This window comes from Stegodyphus dumicola, chromosome 8 (genome assembly GCF_044657685.1).
Source record: "Stegodyphus dumicola isolate Sdum_Otavi_A_Nest chromosome 8, ASM4465768v1".
Lineage (NCBI taxonomy): Eukaryota > Metazoa > Arthropoda > Arachnida > Araneae > Eresidae > Stegodyphus > Stegodyphus dumicola.
Genome location: NC_140775.1, coordinates 122015242 through 122030061, shown reverse-complemented (window position 1 = coordinate 122030061; position 14820 = coordinate 122015242). Strand labels below are relative to the sequence as shown.

The 14820-nt window shown below is 29.7% G+C and overlaps 1 protein-coding gene across 2 annotated transcripts in view; it reads right to left on the bottom strand.

Moving 5' to 3' along the window:
* The window catches only part of Prp40 (pre-mRNA processing factor 40), a 149441-nt gene that overhangs the window by 50047 nt on the left and 84574 nt on the right, over positions 1–14820 (bottom strand). For both annotated transcript variants that reach the window (XM_085822344.1, XM_085822345.1), the window contains exons 12-18: positions 13953–14044; positions 11197–11305; positions 8381–8531; positions 8141–8274; positions 7939–8053; positions 3848–3939; positions 1580–1696 (exon numbers count right to left, since the gene is read on the bottom strand). In XM_085822344.1, coding sequence (XP_085678470.1) covers positions 1580–1696; positions 3848–3939; positions 7939–8053; positions 8141–8274; positions 8381–8531; positions 11197–11305; positions 13953–14044 — 810 coding nt within the window. The remainder of the gene's footprint in view (positions 1–1579; positions 1697–3847; positions 3940–7938; positions 8054–8140; positions 8275–8380; positions 8532–11196; positions 11306–13952; positions 14045–14820) is intronic.

Here is a 14820-nt window from a genome sequence, read left to right as displayed (position 1 = left end):
TAAGAAAATGCCTAGTGCCCTGTGTATGATGTATTAAGACATATTAGATGAATCTTTTAAATTGCCAGTTTTCAATTTTTTTATTAATAAAAAAATTCCTTTCTATAATGACCATGTGATAAGATTAGAAGCATTTTTGATATTTTCCATACTTGTGTCTAGTGAGAAGTAGAGAAAATAACGGGAAGATAAACATGTTAAAAAAAAAAGATTCTAGTATCAGAAGTGAAATATTCAAATATTACGTTTTCATTGTTCTTCCAGATGCTCTCCATAAAGTAAGAAATTCATCGCAAACTTTCTGTAAAACACATCTACTACGTGTTAATACCATGGAGACATTTTTCATTTTGTCACATTTTATGGAATCTTCTAGAATTGTGGGTCTATAAATCTTGCCTTCAAATTCTTCTTAACTTTCCAAGCTGTAATGCCTAAAATCCTAAAGAAAAATTATCCCTACCAATTCTGTAGTATCAAAAAGCCAAAAAGATTTTGGAGGGGGGGGAAGTGTAAAATTAAATTTTATAATGAAAACTAATGCATATTCTGAGAATTCTAAATATTGAGACAATTACAAGGGAAAAACTCTTACCATGAAAAAATTAAAAAGAAGACACTTTAATCAGTTACATAACTAATTTTGCCTTTGCTAAGTACAGTTTCATAAATTGTACTTTATACCTCTGTACCTTCTTTATTTTTCAGATTCCAAATATTGCATAAGTTGCCCAAACAGAACTTTATAATATCACAGCAAAAAATAAAAATGTTTTATTTTAATGTTACTTTTTAAATACAATTTCAATACATTACAATTATTTTAATGAAATTTATTAATGTTACTATGTTTTAAAAAATTTTTTAAAAATTCCCATATCTGGAAATGAAACATTTTCTAAAGAAAATTATCTTAAAATCGCCAAAATGTTGAGATAAGTTGCCAAATTTAGAACCGTTTAAAAAAAGAATTCACATCCCCATAAGCGAAAAGTTATTTAAGAGCTCTTCATGGAGAAAAATGAAATAATTTTAAAATGCTTATGTTTCACTTCTTGCTTAGAAACTCGAGTGTCCCACCATTTATATTAGAAATAGGAAAAAATTATAACCCATGAACCCATTCACCCTTTGAAAAGATAACCATATATGTTAGTGAATCGCCAAAAATATTCCTCCAAACTGCTAATTCACACTTAAAATTGCAGTCATAAACACAGACAGATAAAATTAAGAACCTTCTGCCAATTTTGGCCGAAATTAAGGACCAAAAATCAGTTACAAAAACCTAAGGACTTTTAAGGACCGTATGAACCCTGATGGCAGCATTCTAAATATGCAGCAAACCAAAAGTCCTCTCGTGTGGATTGATGGAAGGAGCGAGGGGTGGCACCCTCCGGATTCTTCCACCCACCGGTGCTCTCCCTCAAAATTGGGGGTGGAAAATTAGAAGTCCAACCTCTTTTTGAGGTAGGCTGGCAACTATTTTTCTATGTAATAAGGACAAGACAACAACAATCAATCTAAATGAAAGAGTTTTTAAGTTACATAAATACACTTTAATATAGAGTTTACTTACACTATTATATGTCAGTTTAACATTCCCTGCATCTAAAGTTGCTGATCTTTTATCCTCACTTACAATAGTAGCAAATTCCTCAAATGATGTATTAACTTCAACAGTAAAGCCTTTCTCCTAAAATGCAAAACACAACATTTATTAATTTTACTTTGAAAATAGGTACATATTAAATTAGATTTCACATAAATTTTATATTTTAATTAATCATTTTTCTTATAAAAAATTAATATAATTTCTTCTTATGCTTGAAACAATTTGCCCTTTTTATTAAATTTGAAGTTCAGTTGCAATTCATCAGTCATGCAGACAACTAGCCTAAAAATTGCTCAAGGAATCCTTCCAGTGAAGGAATTCTGGGCAATTAATTAAGCCTTTGCATTCAAGGTCTTTTATCAGTCGAATCAGCAACTCGAGACAATTTTCCCCATATTTTGTGAATTTCCTACAGCCAACTTAAAGAAATCTAATAGTTCTTTTATGTCTGAAGATACTTGCGGTTCTACGACTCTATGTGGATACACATGGTATTCTTTACAGTATTTCTTCTGACTCTGTGAACATTATCCATTCTGAATTCTGTGTCCCTTCTGCGGAATCACTCATGCTTTCACATTCACTATCTGTTATCCTGATTTTTTTATCTTCTTACAACTCTTACTTCATTGCCATCTTCATCAATGCTTTCCTCCTCTCTGTCGTCAAATTGTCTATGCATAGATGTAATTTTGTTCTTCATCAAAGAAAAATCGAATTCATTTTTACTTGAAATACTTCCTTCATCACATTCGATGCTTATTGGACTCTGTAGTTTTAATAATATTATTTATATGGCTATGACTGTTGAAGTCGAAACAATATCAAAGATGCATACATAACAATAAATTAAAAAAAAACAAACAAATTTAAGATTTAAGATTGGAAGTTGGTTTATATGCTCTTGAAGTGATACTGCCTAAACCAAACCTAACTAAATGTTGTTGCCACCTGAATTAATCATGTCAAACTGGGTGGTGATCTAAATCACCTCTCAAGTTGCCACATCAAAGCAAGAGGTGATTGATTAAAGGAATGAACAGTCACTCAATACAGTCAAAAGTCATTAATCCGGACTTGTCGGGACTTCGGCGATTCCGGCTTCATTCAGTTTAAATCTGGTAAAACGGCATGCAGAAATTATAAAATTAAAAATTTGAAACCATAATTTATGAAATAAAGAACAATTATGATCTAAAGGGTATCAAAATTTACAAAAAAAAAGCTTAATATTTATTTGTTTACTTTATTAAACATTTCTTTCAATGTAAGTTGTTTAAGCTGCTTTGTTTTTTATGTGATAATACTTTCTCTTTAATTCTATAAACAGACATAATTTCTTGTTCATTTACAAAGTTCCGCTGTTCAAGTCCTATAATTGCTGTGTTGAGAATACTGACTAATTTGTCAATCGAAATTTTTTTGTTTTCAATAACCTCTGTGTCACTTTCTTCGCTATCGGAAGCGAATTATAATGATGAGGAATTTGATTTAAATCATATCAAAGATGGAGTACATTGAGATGAAATACTACATTTAGTAAGGTATTATAAGCCAAATAAAATAAAAACATCTGCCCTGAAGATAAGGATAGTGCTGACAGATCAACTTCCAATTCACTGCGCACCGCAGTGTGCCCCCCCCGGCCGCAGAGCAGCGTGAAATTGATAAACAGATTTCGGAATGGTTAGAGAAAACAAAGGATATGCCTTTATTCATTTTTTGCAGCAATTCCAATTTTGTTGGATGGACATCGAAACATACTTTCGCTTTGTAGATCCTTTACATACTAGTAAATATATATCGAAAATTCTATTTGACATAATCGAAAGTTCAAGCTTACTTTTATAAAATTGCTCTAACAGTCTGCAAAAAATAATAAGCCGGATCCAATTCGAAGATTAAGGAACAATGCAATCTGCAACATTAACTGAAATAGATAATTAGAGAATTTTAGCTTATACAGTCCGTTATACATTAAGTGTGCATGCGCAAACATATTATGTGCATGCGCACACGCATATGCGCAGCCGTAAAGGTCTTATGCGCATGCGCAGAAAGTTTGTAGCTTTGAGGTCCGGATTATAGATCATTCCGAATTATGGATATCCGAATTAACGACTTTTGACTGTATTGGCATATACATAAATCTTCTTGTTTTCATATGTAGGCATTTTACAACAATCATTATAATGAAACTTAGTTATTAAGAAATGCAAGTAATCATATTACCTTCAACAGCTCTTTTATAATTTTTTTCTCATCATGAAAACGTGCTTTCAGTTCTTCAACATAAAATTTAAAAAGGTCTAAAGGTGTAGATCCTAAAAAAGAAGTAATATATATATATATATATATATAATATATCAAGCAAGGTAGTAATTATATATGAAATAATAAAAGCAAGGAAAAGACGGAGCACTGTGAATGCGCAATTATGCTATATTGTAGAGGAACTATTCTGATTGGGTCATAAGCTAATGTGTTGACTTTGTAAATAAAATTTGGCAGTCGAGGCGGCTTTAATTCCATTTTTATTTCCACAGATCACTTGGCACCCTATTCATGCCTGTTCAAGAAAATTTACATTATTGATAATTTTGCAATAGGAAGCATCCAAGTGCAGCACGAACAGAAGCTGAAGTGTAGTTATGAAAGATGGAAGCACGCAAAGAGAAAAGTTTTGCTTTACAATGGTAGTTTCAGTTCCCAATTATTTTGTCATCAGAGCTGCGCAGACCATAGAATGATCTAGAAATGACGCAATCCAGAGAAGTTATTGTGATTTTTAGAATAGAGAGGGAGAATTAATGTTTTACTGTTAGTTTAAATGATAATTTTGATTCACATATTTTTTTATCTTACATATTCCCCTCCCCCCTCTTCAAAGAGATAAAGACGTGGCAACAGAAAAGCCTTTTTAGAAGAAAGCATTAGAGAATTAGCAAAACTAGGTAAATACAACAGTGAGAAAAAAATCACAAAATTTTGATACAAATAATTTTTTAAAGTATAAAACCTTACACATATCATTTTTAACAATAAATTTAAATTGAAAATTAAAAGTTTTAAATTTCATCATAAAGAATGTCCTAATTTTTCTCAAGAAAGTTCACAGTTCTGTAAAATCTTTGCTTAAACATTAATCATAATCAATATTTTGCAGTCCTTAACTTGAAAGTCTTTCATAAAAATTGATCTTGCCAATATAAAAACAAAACTTTCTTTTACGGATACATGAAATTTTAACTGATTATTTATGATATAATCCACATTTTCTTAATTGTAAAGCAATGCAAAATATAATTTAGAACTTAATACATAGTAAATAAAACAATTCAGTGCAATAATAAAAAAAACTTTAAAAATGGCAAATCCTCTAAAATGCAAATCAGCGTGACAACTTGACTGTGGGACGCTTAAATACAATTAATTACACATAGAAACCTAAGTTCCTTAATAAAGGTAATTGGTCTCTAGTATTGTATAATTATCAAAGTTTAAAACTATAAAAAATCTTCAAATTATTTAATTGAAATTGAAAAAATATACAAATATGCAGAATTAAAGATATATTAATTCCTACACTGCCCTACAATAATAACATGGACCATATAATTTTGTGAATATAAAATAAGGAAATAAATTTCATAATCATATCTATTTAGAGAAGGCTTTTAAAACTTTTTCAAATACAAAAATTTCAAACACATTCCAAACATCTTACAAAATCGCAAAAATTTCAAAATTTTATAATGTAATTAAATTTTTATTTGAAACAATATACTATTATTATCAAAATTTTTAATTGACTTATTTTGTACAAACTGGAAGACACCACAGCTTTCTCCTAGTACACACGTCCAGCCATTTAGGCAGTTATTTGGAGGGCCTCCGTTCCTTTTTATGAGGTAACTGGCCTTTGCAAACTGCATTATAACACTCCATTTATATATATATATATATATATATATATAAAAAGAAATCTGAAATGTTTCAGATTTTAAATTACGTCCAAAGGGGCGTTTTTTTTTTTTTACGTTTTGAGTGTTACCTTTATTTATTAAATATCATGTTCTTTGCACTTAAACCATAAAATTCAGTTCAAGAGCAATATCGCAAAATAATGTTAAATTAAGCATATCTTTAGAATTTCCGATATACACAGTATCGCGAGCTGGAGATAAAAGTATTTTTTTTCTATATAACGTTGCCATTTCTCGCTTTTAAAGCATTGAGTTTGTAAATCAAAAATTCGTTAAAGTTTTACAAAATATAAAATCTATAATAAAACAAATTCCAAATTTGGGATTTCAGATGCCCATATTCACAGTAGGATTTCGTCATTCAAAATTCGATGGCTCTATGTACCATTGTTTTATCACAATGCGGGAAATAGACAATCATTTATGCAGATTTTTCATTATTTAATTTCTTCAAATATAATGCAGGACTCTAACATTTTGTGGCAACAGTTTGAAAAGTGAACCGACGTTTATGAGTCCGACGCAAAATCGCAAAACGAAAACAATAGTCCTTCAGGGACAAAGCCTTTTTGGACTAATTATTATATTTGGAAAAAAAAAAAAAAGTGAGAGCCTTCAAAGTTTATCTAAACATATTATGATCCGTCCATTTTTTAATCAGTTAACATAACTCTATACTACTAATGATTCCTATAATACTATTCAAAACACTATTTTTTTTTTCATATTCTACACAAATTTTTCAACATTATTTTATGCACTTAAAAATTCTAATCAACAATTCAAAATTTCCAAAATAAATTCAAAAATGTAACTATTTACCTTCATATCTTTCTCTATAAATAGTTTAAATAACTTAAAATTCATTGCTTAATTTCTCACACTTATGAAAAATTAATGAACAAGAATTTCACATTTTCACAAAACAGCACAATCAAATTGCAGAAATTTTAAGCAAACTTGAAAAGCATAGAATCTGCAGCATATTAAATAATTTTGTCTTAAGTTCACACAAAGATAACTTTCAAGCTGTTGATTGACGAAGTACTAGCAGAAGCACAAATAATTTTTTGTCCCACATATTTGCAAACACAAACTCAGATCGACCTTGAACCCATCATAATGCTGAATTCCTAAATGGTAATTCACTGATGATTTAAGGCACTTTTTTTTTCTAAATATTGTAGAGATCGGCGAAGCAAATTCAATATTCTTTTTCACTAGGCATTCGAACTTCTCAATTTATCGAGAGATTACTTTCAATCTGTAAACATTACGCATGATAGTTTTTTGAAGCACTTGCAAAACACCACAGCAGAAGGATGATTGGTTATTTTTTAAACACTGAAAAAACAAATCTGATCATTCACTTCTTTCACATTGCCTTTGGATTTGTCACAAAACGATGATTCGAAGAGCTGAATAAACTTCCCATTAAGGTTTCAGGCTGCAGGAAACTATCCTACCAGTTAACTGAAATATTAAAAGCAAGGAAAAGACGGAGCACTGTGGATGCGTAGTTATCCTATATTGAAGAGAAAGTATTCTGATTGCGTTGTAAGCTAATGTGTTGACTTCGTAAAACTTGGCATTCGAGGCGTTTTTAATTCCATTTTTATTTCCAACTGACATTATGTGGCCACAGATCACTTGGCACCCTATTCGTGCCAGAACATTTACATTATTGATATTTTTGCAATAGGAAGCAGCATAGTGAAATGGCATCCAAGTGCAGAACGGACAGAAGCTGAAGTGCATAGTTATGAAAGATGGAAGCACGCAAAGAGAAAAGTTTTGTTTCACAATGGTAGTTCCAGTTTCCAATTATTACATAATCAGAGCTGCGCAGACCATAGAATGATCTAGATATGACACAATCTAGAGAAGTTATAGCGATTTTTAGAATAGAGATGGAGAATTAATGTTTTACCATTAGTTTAAATTATAATTTTGATTCACATATTTTTTATCTTACATATTCCCCCCCCCCTTCAAAGAGAAAAAGACGTGGCAACAGAAAAGCCTTTTTAGAAGAAAGCATTAGAGAATTAGCAAAACTAGGTAAATACAAACAGTGAGGGAAAAAAATCACAAAATTTTGATACAAATAATTTTTTAAAGTATAAAACCTTACAGATATCATTTTTATATCCATAGAGAGAGAGAATTAATGTTTTACCGTTACTTTAAATTATAATTTTAATTAAGATATTTTTTATCTTACATATATACACACACATACATAAACAAAAATTTACTCAATAGAAGATAATACCTATATATATCACAGTATAACAAATTTTTTATTTAAAACAAAACTATCAACAAAAAATTTACCTGGTTGGGTGAGCATATTGCTAAACCTAATATCAGCACTTATTGTAGGATAAAGTTCAACCCACAGTGACATTGAAGTAAGCTTACCCGCTTCATGAAGCTGATTTAGAAGGCGCTGAAAATCAATAAATATATAAATAAATTTTAAACATTTCCTGATGAATAGCTATATATTAAATTAGGCACACAAAATAAAACTGACCACAAAAGCCTCACGGTTTTTTCGCTGTTGCCTTTGTATTCTTTTCTTTTCTCTTTCCTTTTCTTCTTCCTCTTCCTGTTCTAATTGCCGTATATGTTCTTCAAAGACAATTAATGCATCATCTTTATCCATATCTGAGGGAAGATGAAATTAGAACATAAAGTATGAGTTCTGACATCTAAATTACTCAGTAAAATTTGGAATAAATTGTGAGCATAAAATTTTTAATTTTATACATACTTAATAATTCTGCATCCTCTGAAAACTGAGGATTGTCAAGCAATAACTGCTGTGCTTCTTGCCAAGTTGTCCTGTATGTGACAGAAGTCATGGAATCTAAAACACTGCTTAAAACTTTCATGTTCCTTTTTCTTAGAGCTTTTGCTTCTTCCTTTGGATTAAGCAAGTATTCCATTAAACATATATAAGTATTTGTAATGTAATAAATATTTAAAATACAGTTATTTTAAGATGACAAAATATAAAATAAGATTCTAAAAGACTGGTAGCCGAATTTTTTTGTTGAATGATAGTTGTTCAAACATGGCTCGCATTTAAGAAACAAATAAAATAAAGTACGTCTTCTAATAATTTTGAACATTTTAATACAAAAATATAAAACTTAATTTTCTATAGAGGCCTTGTAGAGAAAAATGCAATCAACAGGAACAAAGAAAAAAAATTATAGCCAAATTAATCAAATAAAAACAACTCTCTTCCCTAATCCCCATCATTATACAAAATTACCTAATTGAAGCATTTTGAAACCATATGCAAACAATACTCAAGATAGCTATGTATGCATTTCAAATTATGATTTGTGGAACTTTGAAATTTAAAATTTAATCTAGAAAGGAATCCAACTTCATATAATCTGTTTTCATCAGGTGAAATTATGGCAATTTCTTTTGAGTCAGTTTTGCATACAAGATGGATTTTTTTAAAAAAACCTTTAGTAACATAACAGGCACTAACTAAAATTTTCTTAACAAAGCACTCTATACCCAGCCAATAAATGGGCCTTTCTCAGTTAACCTCTTGCCTATGCAGTATAAAAAAAGTCAAAAACAGAAAATTTTTTTTATGCTTTCACTTTTCATAAGAGCTTTTACAGTTAACCCCACCTAACTTTAAAACAAATGTGGAACAAGTATCACCATCTATTGGCAAAATAGTGAATTACATTGCATTAATCATTCATACTTGTCAATCTACGGCACTAAAAAATCAGGAGAATTTTTAACAATAAAAAGATTTTTTAAATAATAAAAATATACAGAAAGTAAAATACACTCAATTTCTAAAGACTATGGATTTAAAACAGAAAAAACAATTGGACACAGTTTTGTGTATTATTGCCACCATCTGCAAAGTGGAAGAATGTAGCTTTTTAATGCAATAACTAAACATTTATTTTTCATACACTTTTCTTCTATAATTGCAGCCATTTTTATCTTAGCACTTGAGTATTTCTTAGTGATTTCAAGCTTGAGAAACATTTCAAATAAAGCTGCACTATTATCCAATGTATTCAGTGCCAAACTATCTTACTGATGAAACAACTTTAGTTTTCTTTTATACGCAATCTAGAGAAAAACCAAACTCTTTTAGACACCAAAGAATCACTTTTGTGGGTGCAAACAATGAAGTATTAAACCAAACCAGATAAAAATCGTGAGAAATATAAAGAATAAGGGGAATGCTGAAGAAATATGTTGGGTTGGCAGGAGTATGGTAAAAAATTGAGAAAGTTTGCAACTCTAAGCATTTGATAAATGAAACAAACTCATCTGGGGCTTCACAGAAAAGAAACACTGATTACTCTCCCACCTAAAGTCAGCCTGGCATTCCCAATTTCGCATGATTGGGTTGCCTGAACTGGATTTGACTGACACAAGTGAGGTGTTAAAATAGAATAGGAAGATTTATAAATTCTATTTTTTAACTTCTTTTAGACATTTTATGAGGAAATACATTCTGAGGAGTTTTTTTGTGTTTTATTTTTGAGTTCAAACTGTTTCTTAGGACATTTCTGTAAATCTGTAGGTCATAAAAAGTTAGACAAAGTTTTTTTTTTTTTTTTTTTTAAGTGGGTAATTGTTTATTAATTGAAATGAACAAATTTAAGTTTTGGCTGAAGTAGTATATTGTGCTCCGAGAAAATTTTGTATTTTTGGGTTATCAATACACATTGTTATGAAATGCCCAGCTGCCGTAAGATAACTTCCCAGCACAGCAGGGTTAGGGATGCCAGGTTTGGTGCAAAATCGCCCATTTGGTGACATGCCATAGACAAAGCAAGAACATTCTAGAATGAAACCTTATTGGTGTTGAGATATTTGTAATCACATTCTTACTGGTTAAAAGGAAGTATAGCTTTCTGTCACGTCTGAATTATTCTGAAACTTAATCCCTAAACTTAAATGTTATTTTTGATTGGTTATTTATTGTGTCTTGTTTATGATTTGTTAAACCATGATCTGTTGTAAAGTTACATATATGAGCTCTGTAAACATTTTCACTCTCTGCTTGTAAATCTGCATGTAACTCTGAATGTAACTTTCTTATATCTCTGCATGTAACTCTGCGTATTGCTCTGTAATAAATATTTGTTTTTCAAGCAATGGCATTTTCTATGTTCAACAATTGGTTTTCCCGAGAATGTTCTCGAAGACGGGTAAAAAGATACCCAGCCTGTATGCAGAGTAGAACAGTATATAGAGTATGTTGAGTTCAAAGATTAGCTCAAGAGTTACCAACCAAGTTGGGAGCTGTACTTTAGTGCTTTGCCATGAAGTTGTCTTAACTGTTATAGTCTGACAGCTGTGTTGCTAATTTCAGTCTATTTGTTGTAGTTTTTCGACGACTGTAACGTGTCTTTGGAACTGTCCCGTGTAACACTGGCATATAAATTGTGTTTTGATTCTTCATCAAGTGTTGTCATCAATCACTCCAAATCCCCGAATTTGTAGAATGCAACAATATAAAATAATTGTGTAATGGAAATTACAAATTTAATTATTAATTGAATAAAGCAATAAAAACATTTTGGGTACCTTTTCCCTTTTTGCAACAAAAAATACAACATCATCATATAATTCTTTTCTTTCACGATCTGGTACAGCTTTCCAAATCTCAAGATCTCCAAAGATTTCCTGAGCCTTCCTACAACATATTTTAAAATAAGTATCAACATTCTTTGTTTTAGTTAAAATCAGGCAATAAATGTAATATTTCATTCAAACTAATGATGCAAAATAAATAATAAACAAAACATGAGAGAATAACTAAACCACCATTCATATATACAGAAAATTCAGAGCAAAATCTCTTAGAAATTATAAAGTACTTTAATAACAATAAAACTTCATATTATTCAAATTAAATGAATGATATTATTAAGACTTAATTCCATTGCACTCTTATTGTTAAAATAATTATGTAAATTTTTTATTACAATTTTGAAAGTTTAAAGGAGGCTCATAAGAATTTTTATGCACTATTTTAAATTAATACTTATACAATATCAAATACTGATGATAACAATGAAAACAAATAACTTTTATTCTAATCTTTACAGGTATGAGTACTGTCGAAAAAACACATTCATACTTATGCCAAAGCTTATATAATTAAATCAAATATAAAATACTTCCAAACTCTATATATGATGCCACACAAAATTTTCAATAATAAATGTGTTTATACTATGTTAAATTTACAGTCAAAAAACAATTTTTAGAGCTTTAAAATTCATGACAAAAACTGAACTAAAATTTCAAAAAATATTTTATCAACCAAGATAAACATTTTGATTCAGACAATTATAGAATTCATTCAATTCAAACATTTAGTGATCATTAGTCGTGATACACCATCAATTGCTAAGATTAAAATTATGCATTATTTAATGTTTCCTTTAAAGTAAAATAAATATGTCATGTATTTTATATTCATTTTGAAGAAGGTAAGCATCAATTTAAGTATTTAATGAATAATTTTGATCATATTTTATACATCATGTAGACTATATTTTCAGCTTTTTTATTTAACTGCAATTCCTGTCAATTGGTTCCCAATGTATGAACATGAAATACCTTTTTTTCTTAATTTAGTTCAATATGTGTATATGAATTAAAATTTATCAGACAATTGCTTTCTTAATATGCAATTAAAATAATTTAATGATATACATACTGTAATTTAATTCTTTTGATTTTGATGTTTTCAGAAATTTGCAAATTTTTGTGTGACTTTGCATTAAAGACATCAATAATAAATTTGTTTTGGCATTCACTTCTAAAATTTTTAATGAAAAACTTAGTGATTTTAAAGAATGAACAAATTATATTTACCTTAACCCTTTAACTGTCAAGTTATTTTGATGATTTGGGTACACAAATTGTCAATTTTTTTTTATTGCAAAAATCCAATCAACATCCTCTAACCTTTGAAATCTTCAGTAAAGTGCTGTCATCTATTGAACTGAGCGCACATTAACTTTTCCCGAGATACAGTCGGGTTTGACAAAGAGATGAAGCCGAAATAAACGTCTCCCGATATATATTCGGGTATAACAATACGATACACTAAAAAAAAAATTACCCCGAGTAATATTTGGGCGTGACATTTTCGAACACCAGTGCTGTGCCCGAGATTATCTCGGGCATGACAGTTAAAAGGTTAATAATCAGTGTCTTACTCACTTGAATAAGTAAGTCAAAGTAACCACTTTGGTAATCAGTGCAATAACTTAAACGGCTTTTCATAACTTCTTAGCATTTAAGTTGCAAAAGTTTTCACAACTTCTTGTCATCTTTATGCTTTACTCTTATATGTTATAAAATAAATGTAAAAGGCATATTTTTAATCAAATATTCTTCTTTTCATGGTAGTGTTATATACCCCGATATGTGTGTCGGCATTTATTACACACTTACAGTCATTATTCATTATAGAGTTTTATATATTTATTATATCATTATGTATTACATAATTTTCCTTTTAGAATATACCACAATATATTTTTTGAGTTGCTAATAGAACTATGCCCATTTTTCTTTTCTTTTGCTTTAAAACATGTTTTGAATCACTTTTTTTTCCGGTATGCATAAACTTACTTGAGCTATATTTTTCATATGTTAATGGGACTAGTTGAGAGTTTCATATGTAATGTGAATTGAATGCGTTTTTTATGTTAGCTATTTTCAAAATGTAATTAAAATAAAACAATACCCTTTAAAAACTTTCCATACATTAAAAAAAAAAAAAAAAAAAAAAAAAAAAAAAAAAAAAAAAAAACTCATAAGAAATTAGGACAACAATATTGCTGAAAAGGCCAAAGAGGGTGCACTAAACCTGATTTGCAACCCTAAAGAATGGTTACATAATGACTGACGAGTCAGCCTGTATCTGTAAGAGTTTGATCATTAGTTACCTCGAAAACAACACAACTTCCGACCATGTGATAAACAGAATCAGCATCAAGTAACCTCTGGCAACTCCTATCAATTTGATTAGAAGGGAAGTGTATTTTAATTAAATATGAAAGATCACTCATTTTCAAGAGTGATCATTAATGCTAGATGTAACGATCACTATTTTATTGATTACATGTGTTTCAATTGAATGAGGCCTTACATTTATTTTAGTTCTAGTCTAAATGATTAATGTATTAAAATACATTGCTCAAATTAACCCGCCCCCCCCAAAAAAAACTTAAATTATTAGAAGAAAAATAAACCTGATGAATATAAACATAATATTTTTAAAGCATGGCTATATTTATAAAAATGATAAATCCATATATAACCTGTAACGAATGGAAGAATGCATTTTATCACTGTTTTGAAGGAACACCTCTAATTCTTCTTTTGCCTTTTTTGCTTTTAGACGCTGTTCTTCCTATTAAAACAAAATATTTTTGCATAAATATTTTATTATTTTTTCGAGTATGTAAAAGTAATTCTAAAATTGATAAATAGGCTCAAATGCTGAATATAATAACTGAGTACTAATAATACAGTATATATTAGTGATCTTATTTATACAAATATTAACTAAAAATGTTATAGGCTGAAAAAAAAAAAATCGATAAGACTTGTGGCACCTCTCATAAAAAATTTCTCTTCTCCAAATCTTTTTTTTTTTTTTTTTTTGGAGTACTGAGACACATTCTGCCACTTTTCTCTATTCATTGCTTAGTTGAGCATTCTCTGATGTTAAACTTTCAGACACAAATTCAGGAGTACTATCAGTTTGTTTAATGCAATACATGTTGCAAAGACTTCACCTTTCCTAATAAATTTCCCTTTACCACTTAAATTGGCAATTCTTACACGGTATGATGGTCTTCAACAGGTTGATGAGGCTATTAGCACTCCCTTGGGGCTGTTAAAATTCTTAGGATACTTCTTAGGATATTCTTAGATACCAAAAATTTTGTTTCGAGCTATGGATTCAGAAAGTAAAAATTCCATTCTTCCTTATACTGTGATATCGTCTACAGTTATTATATTATTTGGTGGACTGATTTAACCCCTTCATCTTTAATTAAGAACATGGTTATGTCATCAGAATGCAGTTTGTTATTTTTAAAGCTCAAGGAAAACTTGTACTTCCTTTGAAAGTCTAATCCGAGTAGGCAAGGGTCAGTAATATTTGCTACAATGTGCCGTGTG